We start from the raw sequence: 16,839 nt of genomic DNA, 5'->3' as shown, positions 1-16,839 counted from the left end.
CTCGCCTCCTTGTATTGTACTCCTATACGTCGAAAGACAATTTTATATTGTGAGACGTAGTGTTATTTTCCTTTATTTAATTGCATCTTTTATTTTTTTAAATAATATGAAATTAGGATTTTTTTCAGAAACAAAATATCTCGACAAACTCATCTTGAAACGATCCAATTCAACATTATGCACATTTTGTTGACACTACACCTTGATTGCTATAATATGGATCAACCGGTTGATACTTTTGCCCGGCTGGCTACTATTTCTTTTTTCTTTTTTGCAAGAAGGCTAAGGCTAAGTATTAAAACTTGTCTATCGCTTAGTTCTTGGTACATCGGCACATCTTCTTTGGCATTGGCGCACGTTGAGCAAGCTCGATGCCATCTCTTCATCCCGGCTAGCCCCTTTTGGTTGTGCAGAAAAGCCAGTTAATTAACTTAATTTCAGGTATTGATTACAAGACTTCGCATGTGTGAGAACCAATCCTATGAAAATAAAGTATATGTATGGCCCTCCTGCTACAAGGTATTGAAAACCCATTGAAGATATCAGTAATGGGACTGAAGGTAGTGTGTGAGCAGGTCAGTTTTCTCTAATATCTACATCGATGCCATGACGAAACAACAATTTCACCCTAGCTTAATAGATGATATGTGGTCAATAAAAGTTGCATTCCAATTTCTGAGTAAGCAATCAAAGATTTAAGTGGATCTTGCAAACATCAACTACCAAATATGAGAGGTTATATATAGAGCCTAGCACACACCAAGAAACATGACAAGGAAATGAAAGCATGTAGCAAGTATGATACCAAAGGTACACAACTTATAAGCACTACAGTTAGTTAGGGTTGTATTTTGAGGTGTGGAAGATGCAACTCATTCCTCTCAAACTTTAAACTAATTATTAAGGGTGATTTGTGAGTCTCCAAGCATGTGTGTCCACTGCTCTATAGCTAGCATGATCCTTGGAGGCATGAAGAACTATTAGGCCATTTGTTAAAAAATAACTTACTCTATGCAACCATTATACTGCTACATAACACTAGATTTTAAAAAATACACTAGATTATGTTAACAACACTTTCTTTGATGGTAATTAACTAAGCTTGACTTACCTACCTAAATGGTTTTTTTATTGCGGGAATAGCATATTATAATTAACTTCATGCATTCCTTGTATTTATTTTGTTAGCGACTCTCCAATCAGTATTGATGGTAAACAAGCATAGTAATATAGCATAATGTGTTGGGTAGAATCGCCACTAAGTAAGGAATACTTGGGGCGTGAACCTTTTTTTAAACATGGGGCGTGGACCCTCTAAATAGCACATGTGGATCAAATGTTGTGATGCATTGGTTCTTATAGTTTCAGAACAGAAACCAAACTCCACTTCCTCACATGTTAGGGCATCACAAATAAAACTCCCAAAATTTAACTCTTCAATTTTCAGGAGTTAATATTTTTTTGTGGAGCTAAGCAAACCATCAAACTTAACTACTCAAAAACGAAATTGCGCACAAACATCTCATACGGAACTCAAATAGAAACTAGTTTAAAGAACAGATAGTGCTTAATTATACATAATACTTCATAAATATACATCGTAATCCAAAATTAAACTTGATAAAGCTTACTTAGAGCTAAACCAAACTAAATTAAAAACTAAAACACACTAATCCTCTTCGGATTCGAGATTGATCACCGACGGCTTGCCGGAGCGCGACGCCTCGCTATTGTGGGTGTCACGCCATGGCACCGGTGCATCAACGTAGTCATTGGTGCCGATCTCGACGAAGAGAGCGTCCTGCTCTCGATCCGTCATGGCTAAGAAATGTTGAGTCACGGCTAAGCACCCCCCGCTCATTGGTGATGGAGCGCTCACAGGCGAGCTGAACCTCCATCACCTACGTGTCGGCAGAGAGCCGGGCAGCCTCCTTCCACCGCCCGATGCTTCTCCTTCTCCACGATGGCCTTCTCGTACTCACGCTCTACCTCCTCCCACAAGAGGATGTGGATGTGGTCGCGGTGACATACTCTTCCTCCACGTCTGGCTCATCCTCGGCCTTGGCATCAGCCCCTTATGCCTCGCTCTTCGCCACCTTTTCCTATTGTTGGAAATATGCCCTAGAGGCAATAATAAATTAGTTATTATTATATTTCCTTGTTCATGATAATCGTTTATTATCCATGCTATAATTGTATTGATAGGAAACTCAGATACATGTGTGGATACATAGACAACACCATGTCCCTAGTAAGCCTCTAGTTGACTAGCTCGTTGATCAACAGATGGTTACGGTTTCCTGACCATGGACATTGGATGTCATTGATGACGGGATCACATCATTAGGAGAATGATGTGATGGACAAGACCCAATCCTAAGCATAGCACTAGATCGTGTAGTTCGTATGCTAAAGCTTTTCTAATGTCAAGTATCATTTCCTTAGACCATGAGATTGTGCAACTCCCGGATACCGTAGGAGTGCTTTGGGTGTGCCAAACGTCACAACGTAACTGGGTGGCTATAAAGGTACACTACGGGTATCTCCGAAAGTGTCTGTTGGGTTGGCACGAATCGAGACTGGGATTTGTCACTCCGTGTGACGGAGAGGTATCTCTGGGCCCACTCGGTAGGACATCATCATAATGTGCACAATGTGATCAAGGAGTTGATCACGGGATGATGTGTTACGGAACGAGTAAAGAGACTTGCCGGTAACGAGATTGAACAAGGTATCGGGATACCGACGATCGAATCTCGGGCAAGTATCGTACCGATAGACAAAGGGAATTGTATACGGGATTGATTAAGTCCTTGACATCGTGGTTCATCCGATGAGATCATCGTGGAACATGTGGGAGCCAACATGGGTATCCAGATCCCGCTGTTGGTTATTGACCGGAGAACGTCTCGGTCATGTTTGCATGTCTCCCGAACCCGTAGGGTCTACACACTTAAGGTTCGATGACGCTAGGGTTATAGGGAATAGATATACATGGTTACCGAATGTTGTTCGGAGTCCCGGATGAGATCCCGGACGTCACGAGGAGTTCCGGAATGGTCCGGAGGTAAAGATTTATATATAGGAAGTCCTATTTCGGCCATCGGGACAAGTTTCGGGGTCATCGGTATTGTACCGGGACCACCGGAAGGGTCCCGGGGGCCCACAGGGTGGGGCCACCTATCCCGGAGGGTCCCATGGGCTGAAGTGAGAAGGGATCCAGCCCAAAGTGGGCTGGGGCGCCACTTCCCCTAGGGCCCATGCGCCTAGGGTGAAAGGGGAACCCTAAGGAAGAGTCCCAAGGAGGGAAGGCACCTCCTAGGTGCCTTGGGGGGAAGGGAAACCTCCCCTGGCCGCCGCCCCCTAGGAGATTGGATCTCCTAGGGCTGGCGCACCCCCCCCTTGGGCTCCCTATATATAGTGAGGGTAGGAGGGCCTCTTGAGACACCCCTTATGCCTTTGGTGCAGCCCCTCCCTCTCTCCTAAGTCCTTCTCCTCTCCCGTGGTGCTTGGCGAAGCCCTGCAGGATTGCCACGCTCCTCCACCACCACCACGCCGTTGTGCTGCTGCTGGATGGAGTCTTCCTCAACCTCTCCCTCTCTCCTTGCTGGATCAAGGCGTGGGAGACGTCACCGGGCTGTACGTGTGTTGAACGCGGAGGTGCCGTGCGTTCGGCACTTGATCATCGGTGATTTGGATCACGACGAGTACGACTCCATCAACCCCATTCACTTGAACGCTTCCGCTTAGCGATCTACAAGGGTATGTAGATGCACTCTCCTTCCCCTCGTTGCTGGTTTCTCCATAGATAGATCTTGGTGACACGTAGGAAAATTTTGAATTTCTGCTACGTTCCCCAACACCTATACCTCCTCATCATCATCCAAGCTCGACAAATCGACCGGCACGGCGATGGCTGGGAGGTGCTGGAACGAGTATGTGTACTAGTGCATAGGTAACCTCCTCTCTATGGCGATTTGGGACGACAACGATGGTGAATCGGGCGACAGCGACGACTCGGACGACGACAATGGCCAATTGAGCGGTAGCAGCTATTTAGGGTCTAATTCCGACCGATTTAGTGAAATGTGTGGTGGCAGGGATGACTTAGAGTTTGGGGAAGGGGCAGGGATTTATAACGTCGGGGTGAGGGCGGTCAATTGGGTGGCTCACTAGCGTTTGGGCCATTTTTTCTAGTGGGAGGAGAACACGGGAGATTGGAGGAGAATTGTGTCTTTTACTCATATTGAGCAGAAAAGGAATCTTTTGAGGTTTAACTCTGGAAATTTGTCAAGAGTTATAACTATATGGCTTCTGTTAGCTAGGGTATAACTTCCCCAAAAGAAGTTTTCTTTAGGAGTTACGGATTATTTTAGGGTTCTATTAGAGATGACTTAGTGCGCTATAACCTCATTCATGATCCCAGCTCTGGATCAGATTAATTTGAGTTATAAACTTTCATGACTCATGGTCCAACTTATATACTAATTTTATATATGTTGATGCTATGGAGTCTGGAGTCGGCAGCATGAATCGAGGGGCCCACGACAACCTGACAAAGGACAAATGTGCTCAGAAAGTTTCCGGAAATGATATAAGATACATATACAGCCATCTAATTAACTTGATTTTAGGTATTGATTCGAAGTACTCACATGCAATGTTTAAGAAATCGTTAACTGGTAGCTGTTCGGTCGGTTTAGGAGTATCGGTTAATCGATGAATTGGCCTATTAACTGGATTAATCGGTCGACCATTAATTGGTAGATTGAATAGGAACTTGCCAACATATATCTAGATTTTCTTTTATGTATTATACTATACTCTCATGCTCCCAGCTATGTAGTATACCAAAACATGTTGTCATACACATATGAAAAGCATAGAGGGGAGGTAAAAATATTAATCCTATCTATTAAGGAGTGGGATGGGGCTGTAAGGGGTTACAAGCCAAAATTTTGGGCTTTGTTTGCCTACCCGTTAATGGGCTAACATGGATTAATCGGCATGGCAACTGATTAATAGTCTAACTAGCCAATTAATCGGCCTGATAAGTTAATCAATGAATAAGTTCTATTCGATTCGGCCATGCTATGAGTAATGCTAGCTTAATAGGTGGTGTTTGATAAATAAAAGTTGCATTATGTTTTTCAAGTAAGCAATCAGAGATCTAAGCAGACCATGTAAACAACGACCACTAAATATGGGAGGCTATATATAGAGCCCAACATCAAAGAAACCTGAAAAATAAATGAAAGCATGTGGTAAGTATGACCCAAGTACAAAACTCATGAGGACCACTGTTCGCCAGGTTTATTTTTGGAGGTGTGGAAGGTACTACTCATTGCTCTATCATTTTAAATTAATTATTAAGGGTAATTTGTGAATCTCGAAGCATGTGCATCCACCGTTGCACGACTACAGCATTGGAGGCACGAAGAACCTACATGAACCGTTCGTTAAAAAAAATAACTCATGCTATGCAGCGGTTGTACCACTACAGAACACGATTAAGTGTTTTTATGGGTACACTAGGTTAAGTTAACAACACTATTCAATAGTTTTTTTGTGGGTATTCTTCAATAGTAATTAAGTCTAGCAATCTCCCTAAATTGCACTATATTATTTTCTGAAAAAAGGCTAGTGATTCAAATCAGGAGACCGGCCAGGCCTCCCGCAATCGCCCGTGAGTCATTCGATCGTGTCCCATTTGTGGGTTCTTGTTAACGCACGCAGCCACATGATTATATCCCCTCCTTCGTCCCGATCTCTTTGTGTAAGCCGTGAGACACTCGTTTCTCTCCTGTTTTTTTCGTCTCTCTCGCCCATTTCTTCTCTCTCGCGTGCAACACCCTTTCCTTCTTCCATCCGACGTCGCTGCTGGCCGTAGCTGCGAGCATGAAGGCGGGGCGCACATCAAACCGGCTGCAAATGCGAGCGGGGCGTTGCGGTGACGGGCTGCAAAGGATGAACCCACGAGCTGCGATGGTGCCCATGACATGATACAACCGGCGGTGACGAGAGCTATACAACCGTTGATAACCACTGTTGGAACCTATGGGCCGTGTGCTTCGACCGGTGACGTAATAGTTGCGGCCAACATTGGTCGCGCCGCCTGCCGGTGCTGGAAAAGATGTGCAGCCAATGCCGATTGCTACAACAAGCACTCGCCCGTGCTGGAACCAGCGCATGGTGATGTTGGAGTCGGCGCGCGGCCGTGTTGGGCGACCCGGTGGGGACTGTGACCGGCAAGGCATAATACTAGGACCGACGGCGTTGATTGCTGAGACCAGCAAGGTCAATTGCTGTTACCGGCGAGGCCATTTGCTTGAACCGGTGACGTCATTTGCTGGAACCGGCAAGGTCATTGGTATAACCGGAGACGCAAAATGTTGCAACTGGCACGACATCTTGCAACCCTCCACGATGAGTTATGCTGCAACTGTCATCGTTGTTTGCTACAACTGTCGATGTAAATCGCTGCGACTAGCACGGCGACATGCTGTGAAGACAACCGGTGATGTCACTTGCTAGAATCGTAAGGTCGGTTGCTACACCTAGAGAAACAAAATGTTGTGACCGGCACGACGGCATGCTATGACGGTGATAGGCGGATGCTGCGATAGCGAGCATGGATGTTGTGATGGCGAGCCGTGGTTGCTCGAATCGGGAGATGCTATGATGGTAGCCACCGGATGTAGTCTCCTCACCATCCGATTCACGCCAACCGAACCCGTGTGTATTCATATATTGGTAGAGGAGGGAAACATAATCGCAGACTACTTCATTTTCAGGGTGTTTGCTCTGGCGCACAAGTTAGTAAACGTTTTGCTGGCTAGTCACGTCCTTGTATTTTTTGTGCCTCAAAAGTAGCAAAAAATAAAAACCTTTTTTTTGCGGGTAACACAAAGTTTTTTAATCAAAAGTATTTGGCACTTGACATTTCACGTCCTTGTATTTTTTGTGCCTCAAAAGTAGAAAAAAAACACAAACCTTTTTTTTTGCGGGTAACACAAAGTTTTTTAATCAAAAGTATTTGGCACTTGACATTTTTGTTTGCCAAATACTCCCTCCGTCCCATATGTAAGACATTATGGGACGGAGGGAGTACTTATGATCAGAATGTGAAGTCATGCCCGTTTTGTGCATTGATCTATATAATATTGGACATAAATATTACCAACTCAGATCATCATGTACGTTTATCTTTTCATTTCCCCCATTCCAATAGACATTTGACATTGTTCTTTGGAATTTATGAACCGCATGTCTTCCAAGTATTTCTGCTTTCACACACTACCTTATTTGCATATATGATTACACACAATTTTTTTCCCAGGCTATCCAACAAAGACACATGATAACAGACAGTATATATGTACATCTTTGCTTCATAAACCCGACATGTTTCCCGTGCTACAAAGTTTCATCTCCACACAGTTTCACAATACTTGAAGGGCGATAATCGACGGAACTTCGACAATACACTTTGCCCGGTTCTTCCTTATCTACCATACAAGCCCCAAGCAGAGCAATATATAGCAACTGGATGAACACAACTTGTACACTGCATTTGGACTCAGTGTTTTATTGTAAAGAATAAATTATAAATCCTTACTATATATGGACAATTCAGAGATCTCGGGCGACATGTTTACTGAGGATAGAGTGAATATGTTGCCTTTAGGTACTCTACGATCTCAGAGCTTTCGAACATTTTGACCCCCGTGTTAGGATCCTCGATATAAGGAACCTGCAAAGACAATGACACATGTCAAACGCTACTAGGCCATGTGAATGCACAGTTTTAGCAGCAACAACATAAATCACAATGCTGCAGACCTGGAAAAGGCCAAGTTTCTTAAAAATTTCCTGTCGCTTGGGGCTGCCACGTGCACAGCTGCAGCAAAAAAAAGGAGAAGTTAATTCCAATGTTGTTTGATGCTACAAAGATGTATTATGTCAACAAGATACTACGCTTATGGCATATATAAATAGTAGATGTTATGATGGCAGAGCATTTAGCTACCTATTTACAGATGCGTTGTGAAGTTTTCATTATCGAATACCTGTGTAGCAAGTGTGGCAACTCCAATTCAACAAGGGCCTCTCGTGCTATTTTACAGAAAGGAGAGCCCTGATGACAAAACATGTGCTGGTCAGGTTCTGGAACCATACGAGAACAAAAGGCAAATAATGACCTTAGATGCTATGAATAGCAGGAGAGAAGAATTAGACCTCGTATGCCCAGATCTCTATCGGCTGGGGTGGAAGCTTTGAAACAGTGTATGAAGATCCCTGCAAACAATACGGGTCAGCCCTGGTTTGAGCAAAAACTTTCAGAGCTTACATACAGTAAACATGCTTATATGATTTATTGACAATCTACCTTCCATATACGCCAAATCGTAGCAAGCCCTGCTGTTATTGTCTGCAAAATAAGCCGCGGAGTTTCAGAAATTATACAACTGATTATTAACTAATAATGAACCATCATACTTAATTTAACAGTAACAAAATCATGAACATATGGCAAATAAAGATCACCTATAAGTCAAAGGTAATGTCCTTCTGAACATAGCCTATACTTTTAGAGTTACTTACCGTAAATAGACCAAGCGATAGCATAATTGGAATAGTTCCATCACCTGAAAAACAAAGACAGAGAAGGAGCTAACAGGAAGGACCCTGTCAGGAACAGGGGAAGCAAGGTCTGATAAAATAAATGATGGATACAAACCGTATGTGTCCGCAAGGTATTTTATGATGTCATCTGATTCATACATGGCAACTCCTGTGTTTGGATCCACCTGCAACATATGATTATCTTAAATGAAGATAAGTATTGAACTAATTTTGCTTTCTTTACGTAGCATTTTTTGGGCAAGATAGAAGAACATCCTATGTCTTACTAATGAATGCAAACGACTTTGCAGCAGAAGAATACAACAAGAGGACAAAACACCCCATGTCTGCTTACTAATGAATGGCAAAACACATGCAGCAGAAAACTGTAACAGAGGACATAACATACGATGTATGTTTACCAATGAATGACAAAACACATTGCATCGCAGCATAAGACTTCAACAATATAACAAAAGCCCATCTTGCCAGGAAACAAGAAGTCCAGAAATATTAATATCCCGTCTGTTCCAAAATCTAAGACGTTCTAGCTTCGTCCTAAGTCGATCTTCATTAAGTTTGACCAAAGTAATAGAAAAATACATTAACATTCACAACAGTACATCACCAAGTAAGTATATTATAAAAAAACATATTTCATAATGGATTCAATTACACTAATTTGGTGTTGTGGATTTTAGTGCACTTGTCCATAAACTTGGTCAAACATGAAGAAGATTGACTTAGCACAAACCAAGAACTTCTTACATATTGGATTTTTGGAACGGAAGGGGTATTATATAATGGTGATTCTGCTGCAATCATGCTTGTTTGACCAAATATAATTCATAAATTACGTTATGAGGATACGTAAAACTGGAACTTGTAGCAATCTCATATAACCTAAGAAACAACAGATTTGGTGAAGAATTCTTGCATACCATGTAAGGGAACTGTTTCTTTCCTCCCATCTCCAAAACCTTTGGACGAAATGTTGGCCCCTTTTGTGGACAGGGATAAAATAAAACATCAAGGTCCAAGACGGCTACCATCTCTCTCACCTGAAATTTTACATGGCAAAAACACCAAGGTTGTCCATACATGAAAAATGCCAAGTACAAGATGCAGACGTGGTAAACTAAAACGATATTCACCTTTCGACAAAATGGACAGCTGAAAGTTTTAGCCAGCATACACCAACAATTGAAGCAAAGAATAAATCAGAAGCAGAGAAAATATTAGGCCATGATATACAAAAAAGCAGGTCCAACTGTAAATATGCAGGACCATCAATTTTATCATAGTAAAGTTACGAACCCCAATTGAAAGAAAGCCCATACCCTTCAAACTCGTATATCTCAATAGGTTTTTCTGGTCGACGGCACTGATCTATCTTTGAGGTCTCCCTCACCTTTAGACCTTAAATAAGAAACAAATGTATTTGCGTAATACTCCTTCAAATTGAAAAATAATAGACACTGAACAAGTAAAATAAAATGATCTCAGCTAGCAAAAATGGGGAATTAGAGAAATTCACCTAGAAATTCCAGCGAATATTGGTCTGCGGGTATTTTGTCAGCAGAGACTAGTGATACCGAGTATCTGCACATCGCAATGAGAAACCAACCACAAGATATGAATACAGCTCAATGTGACGCTTTATCTTCAAAATGTACATGAATTTCCAATTCGCGTGATGGTGCTGAGCTAATTTTCTCGAATTACTGACACCAAATTAACTCTTTTTTTAAGCAATCTCAAATGGACAAAAAAAAACTACACATTGCTAATTACTGAAGCGGCTCATTTGGACAGCATCAGAATCAAAGTAGAAAGAGACGAATACACCCAGATTCCACTCTGGTGCCCAATTCGGTGGGCGAAATGAAACAGATTTGAATCTTGTGAGCAGTCCCATCTGGAGAAGGATTGGAGGAGACGAACCCTTGGACGAAGAGGCCGGTGCCGAGGCGGAAAGGCACGGCGAGGGCCGCGCCGGCGACGCTTCCGAGCTGCCCATCCTTGATAGCCAAGCGCCTGGGCACCGGAGGCGTGAACCCGTCCGGCGGCGAGAACTCCGGCGGCCCGTCGGAGGTGGAGGTGGAGGCAGAGGCGGGGGCGGATCCGGGCTGCGCGGCGACCCTGAGGGTGGCTGACGCCGTCCTCCGGGTGCAGGTGGCGGCTGTGGTGGTAGGCGTGGCGCACGAGGAGAGGAGCGGCGGGAAGCGGAGCGCCGCCGCGGCCATGGCTCCGCCGCGCGGCGCGGGCGGAGCAGAGCTGGACGGTAGGTAGGTATAGCTGAGTAGGTAGGTGGCGCGGGGGCAGTGAAGCTCACTGCGTAGCCAGCTTATTATACTTTTTTTATCTTTCTGTATGTATGTATGTATGTGTACACTTTTCCTCGGACGATGCATGCAGGGAGACGAAGACCTTTCTTCTTCCTCGTTGGTATGATTTGTTACTGCTGTTCTTCTCCTTCCTCTATACTGATGCTGGTGGGAGATCCTACTTTGTCCGGGCGGATGGCCCGACCGTGGTGCTGGACCGGTCGGATGACTTGAGTTCTCTTCTTTTTGGAAGGGACACTTTTCGCGGTACTCAAAGCCAAAGATGACGACGACTGTTATAGGTGTGTTGGATTGGTGTCCATGCCCTCTCGGCGCTGGTGTCAAGAAAGGAGGAACCAGCATGGAGCTAATTGTACCGTGGTCGAAAATGATAATCTGTTTGCGACTCGTTGCAGATCCTTCTGTTGTAGGGGTCTTCTCTCAAGATTCAGGGACGATGACACATGGCTCCGGAGATCTTGTTTTATGATTGTCTTAAGGTACTCTAGGTGTTCATGGTTTTTTGTGTTTGCGTTTTAGTGTGCTTGTAAGGGTCGACTGCTTTGTACTGATTCGTGATATGAATGAAAAAATTCTAAAAAAAAAGATTCGGAATAGTTTTCGTCAAAACAAATCTGTCAAAAACCAACCAGGCGACTTCTCTCTCTCATCAACTGCCTCTCCCGACTGCCACATGCCCACGTGGGCCATGGCGCCCGCCCACGCCCTCCCCTCAAAGCCTTATCTCTTGCGATCTTCTCCATTCATCCTCTTCCCGATTCTTTTCCCGTTTTGCCTCTCTCTCGCTCGACACGTTTTCGTCGATAGAGAAGAGAAAGTCCTCCCACAACCAAACCACCACTGTTGCACGGGTTGACGGCGACCACTGTTGCGCATCCCCACATAATAAGGGAAAATTTTGTTTTTGCCATTCTAGTTTTTGCCCACTTTGTTTATATCACTCTAAAATTTGACATCTCACTTTTGTCACTCTTATCTTTTGACAATACATCACAAATGCTATTCAGTGGCAAAACGATAATTTTTTATTTCACTTTTGCCACTCTTAGCTTTTAACATGTATTACAATTGGCACTCTAAAGTTTTTGCTTTTGCCATGGAGTGGCAAAAGTGATATATTGTCAAAAGCTAAGAGTGGCAAAAGTGAAATGTCAAATTCTAGAGTGGCACAAGCAAAGTTGGCAAAAACTAGAGTGGCAAAAATAAAATTTTCCCACATAATAATCGTTGGTGATGCAAGCTAAAGGGCGATGTGCAGGGCGCCGCTACTGCATCCATCGCCATGGCAACAGCCGCGGCGCTACCAGCCAGGGTTGGTGCCAAGGCTCTCCCATGTTGCGACTTGTGACGAGGAGGCATCTTCGTGTTCGTTTCCCCATGGTGCAATAGCAACAGCGACACTTTTGCAAACTGTAGGTGGCGACATTGACCACTGATGGTACCAGGAGTGGTAACTGCATCGCCGTTCTTGCAACCGAAGGAGACGACATAGACCATCTCTACTACAAGGATGATTATAGCAGTGTCACTGTTGCAACTAGAGGCGAGCTCAACACGTGGAATGTCGGCTGCATAGCTGCTACGGTGCTGATGATGTTTGTGTGGAGACGACTACAACGTCGGTGATGTTGTGATGGGAAGAAGGGGTGTCGTCGGTGTTGCTATGGGGGTGTTGCAACATCACCTGTTGTTGCGTGCTCAGGGTCCGCGACATTACCTGAAGCTATAAAGGACGTTGTCGCAGGTGCTACGGCAAAGACATCGTCGGTTATAGGCTACGGGTTCCTATGAGGCCACCGGCTCATATGGCGAAATAATGTCGGTGATGGTGGTAACGGGCAGCATCACGAGGTCTCGTTGTTGGGTAACGTAGTAATTTAAAAAAAATTCCTACGCACATGCAAGATCATGGTGATGCATAGCAACGAGATGGGAGAGTGTTGTCCACGTACCCTCGTAGACCGAAAGCGAAAGCGTTAGCACAATGCGGTTGATGTAGTCGTACGTCTTCACAATCCGACCGATCAAGTACCGAACACACGACACCTCCGAGTTTAGCACACGTTCAGCCCGATGACGTTTCTCGAACTCCGATCTAGCCGAGTGTTGAGGAAGAGTTTCGTCAGCACGACGGCGTGGTGACGATGATGATATTCTACCGACATAGGGCTTCGCCTAAGCACCGCTACAGTATTATCGAGGTGGACTATGATGGAGGGGGGCACCGCACACGGCAAAAAGATCAACAGATCAATTGTTGTGTCTCTAGGGTGCCCCCTGCCCCCGTATATAAAGGAGCAAGGGGGGAGAGGCGGCCGACCAGGAGAGGCGCGCCAGGAGGAGTCCTACTCCCACCGGAAGTAGGACTCCCTTCCTTTTCCTTGTTGGATTAGGAGAGGAGAGGGAAGGAGAGAGAGGGGGAAAGGAAAGGGGGGCGCCGCCCCCTCCTTGTCCAATTCGGACTGGGGGGAAGGGGCGTGCGCGCGGCTGCCCCTTGGCCGCCTCTCCTCTTCCACCAATTGGGCCCATGAGGCCCAATAACCTCTGGGGGGTGTGGGTTCCGGTAACCCCGGGGTACTCCGGTATATATCCGATAACCCACGGAACCATTCCGGTGTCCGAATATAGTCGTCCAATATATCATTCTTCATGTCTCGACCATTTCGAGACTCCTCATTATGTCCGTGTTCACATCCGGGACTCCGAACAATCTTCGGTACATCAAAACATATAAACTCATAATATATCTGTCATCGAAACTTTAAGCGTGCAGACCCTACGAATTCGAGAACTATGTAGACATGACCGAGACACGTTTCCGGTCAATAACCAATAGCGGAACCTGGATGCTCATATTGACTCCCACATATTCTACGAAGATCTTTATCGGTCAAACCGCATAACAACATACGTTGTTCCCTTTGTCATCGGTATGTTACTTGCCCGAGATTCGATTGTCGGTATCTCAATACCTAGTTCAATCTCGTAACCGTCAAGTCTCTTTACTCATTTCGTAATACATTATCCCGCAACTAACTCATTAGTTGCAAGTTGCAAGGCTTAAGTGATGTGCATTACCGAGTGGGCCCAGAGATACCTCTCCGACAATCGGAGTGACAAATCCTAATCTGGAAATAAACCAACCCAACAAGTACCTTTGGAGACACCTGTAGAGCACCTTTATAATCACCCAGTTACGTTGTGACGTTTGGTAGCACACAAAGTGTTCCTCCGGTAAACAGGAGTTGCATAATCTCATAGTCATAGGAACATGTATAAGTCATGAAGAAAGCAATAGCAACAAACTAAACGATCAAGTGCTAAGCTAACGGAATGGGTCAAGTCAATCACATCATTCTCCTAATGATGTGATCCCGTTAATCAAATGACAACTCATGTCTATGGCTAGGAAACATAACCATCTTTGATTAACGAGCTAGTCAAGTAGAGGCATACTAGTGACACTCTGTTTGTCTATGTATTCACACAAGTATTATGTTTCCGGTTAATACAATTCTAGCATGAATAATAAACATTTATGATAATATAAGTAAATAAATAATAACTTTATTATTGCCTCTAGGGCATATTTCCTTTAGTCTCCCACTTGCACACTACTAGAAAAAGGGCTATAGATGGGATTGACACTAATGGCACACCAGACAAGCGGTGCGCCATTAGTATATACTAATGGGGCACCACCTTCTGATATGCCATTAGAGTTGAAACTACTAATTGCGCACCTCGCCCCGGGTGCGCCATTAGTATCAATTTTTTTTTAACTAGTGCGCCTGTCCAAACATACTAATGGCGCATCCAGACACAGTGCGCCATTACTAGTTGTAACTAGTAATGGCGCACCTGCCGGAAAGTGCGCCACGAACGTTGTTTTTTTATTATATTTTTTATTCCCTTTTTTGCAAAACTACTAATGGCGCACCACCAGGAGGTGCACCATTAGTAACCTGGATTACTAATGGCGCATTTAGAGTTGGTGCGCCATTAGTAAGTGGGCAGCAACAAGATATTTTGGACAGCCTCTCCTACCCACACTCACTTTCTCCCCACTTCATTCTCTCCACCTCCTCCTTGTCTCGGGTGCCTCCTCTTTTTCACCTCATTTCCACCATAGATTCATTCAATTTAAGTGGTTAAATTACCTTGTTTTGATAGGTAAGTAAGGGGGGAAGCTATATTTATGTTGTTCTCCCTACAACAATGTGCACATGCACTTTTTATGGCCTAGCTAGATCTATGTATGTTCGTGGTGTTGCATATGTTTGTGGTGTTGCATATGTGTTTGTGTTTGGAGGTGTACCGGTATTTAAAATGTGATAGTTGCCAATATTTTGCCGGAATGTTGATTCATTTCCATTTCGGCGAGAATTTTGGCATTAAGCATTCTTTTTGGTCCTATTTTTAGGGAAAGTCATGCCAAATTTTTTCTTGGTTCTAAAATATCGTTTTGCTCTACCCCGCAGGCGACCATGGTCCGCATGATGACCGAAGGCATCGTGAATAGGTTTTTGAGGTCCGCGAAGGCCGAGATGCTTCAAAAGAACGATACGGAGATAAGATGTCCGTGTCGAAGATGCAAGCTGAAGAGCCTTATTGCGGACCCGGAATCCGGGCAGGTGCGGGACCACCTGCTCTTGCGTGGTTTCATGGATGGCTATCGGTGGCAAGGTGATGAAGATGACTACGAAGTCGTCCATGGGGGCCGGGCAAGAAATGAGGAAGGGCAGCAAGACAACCACCGCGGCTCGGGCGGGCGAGAAGACGAAGAATCCCCAGGAGATGATCACGACGGTGATGCTGTACACAGTCATCATGTAGAAGATGCAGGACATGATGATGAGGAAGATGCCGGAGTAGACGACGGGCATGATCATGAAGATGATGATGCCGGCGGAGCAGACGACGCTGGACCATCGATGGGCTGGGTGCAAGACCCTCATATTCAAGAGCTGCTTCTCAAGCAGACGGATAACGCAAGAGCTGCCGCCCGAGAGAAAGCCAAGATGGATCAACTTGAGTTAGACGCGGTTACTCCATTGTATGAAGGATGCAGGCCCGAGGATACCCGTCTGAAAGTAACGCTCATGGCTCTGGAGATGAAGGTAAAACACAAAATGACCGACGCATGCTTCGACGAGAACATGTCATTCTGGCACGAACGTCTTCCCAAGGGGAACAAGTGCCCGACCAGTTTGGAGGAGGCGAAGAAAATTATGTGTCCTCTGGATTTACCGCACATGAAATACCATGTGTGCATGAACAATTGCATCATTTATCGGGACGAGCACGCGGAGTCTACCATATGTCCGGTGTGCGGCGTCACTCGATACAAGAAGAGGAAGAAAGCTCCTCGAAAAGTGGTGTGGTACTTTCCGATCACTCCTCGTCTGCAGCGGTATTTCGTGGACCCTAAGGTAGCAAAGCTCCTGCGTTGGCACGCGGATAGGGAGGAGAAGAAGCGAGAAGATGACGCAAATGATCCGGAGATAGATAAAAAAGACAAGATGCAGAGTCACCCTAAGGATGCGAGCCAGTGGCAAGCGTTGAACTTCGAAGACCAAGAATTTGGGAACGATCCAAGGAACATCGTGCTGGGCGCGAGCACCGATGGAGTCAATCCGTTTGGCAGCCAGAGAAGCACACATAGCACCTGGCCTGTGTTTGTGTGGATGTACAACCTTCCCCCTGGTTGTGCATGAAGAGGAAGTACATTCACATGAGTATGCTAATTGAAGGACCGAAACAACCAGGGAACGACATCAATCTGTATCTGGGGCTGCTGAAAGAGGAGCTTGACACGCTGTGGAAAACGCTAGCCAATACGTGGGACGCCGCAGAGAAAGAATAT

General features: G+C 44.9%; 1 protein-coding gene across 2 annotated transcripts; it reads right to left on the bottom strand.

Annotated features, from left to right (window-relative positions):
* Positions 1–7,366: 7,366 nt before the first annotated feature.
* Positions 7,367–11,012, bottom strand: LOC125524948. Of its 2 annotated transcripts, none has more exons than XR_007291080.1 (12): positions 10,570–11,012; positions 10,163–10,227; positions 9,966–10,044; positions 9,780–9,798; positions 9,567–9,686; positions 8,741–8,810; positions 8,605–8,648; positions 8,390–8,431; positions 8,239–8,298; positions 8,030–8,137; positions 7,843–7,900; positions 7,367–7,753 (listed from the first exon to the last, which is right to left on the bottom strand). XR_007291080.1 is itself a non-coding variant. In XM_048689977.1 (12 exons), the coding sequence occupies exons 1-12, from the start codon at positions 10,869–10,871 to the stop codon at positions 7,655–7,657; spliced, it is 1,026 nt and encodes a 341-aa protein (XP_048545934.1). In that variant the 5' UTR covers positions 10,872–11,008; the 3' UTR covers positions 7,367–7,654. The 2 variants fall into 2 exon arrangements, 1 of the variants encoding a protein (XP_048545934.1); XM_048689977.1 differs by having other exon boundaries at positions 8,070–8,137; positions 10,570–11,008.
* Positions 11,013–16,839: the final 5,827 nt, after the last annotated feature.

This window comes from Triticum urartu, chromosome 7 (assembly GCF_003073215.2).
Source record: "Triticum urartu cultivar G1812 chromosome 7, Tu2.1, whole genome shotgun sequence".
Taxonomy (NCBI): domain Eukaryota; kingdom Viridiplantae; phylum Streptophyta; class Magnoliopsida; order Poales; family Poaceae; genus Triticum; species Triticum urartu.
The sequence above is the reverse complement of the archived record's forward strand: the minus strand, read 5'-3'. Positions and strand labels throughout refer to the sequence as shown.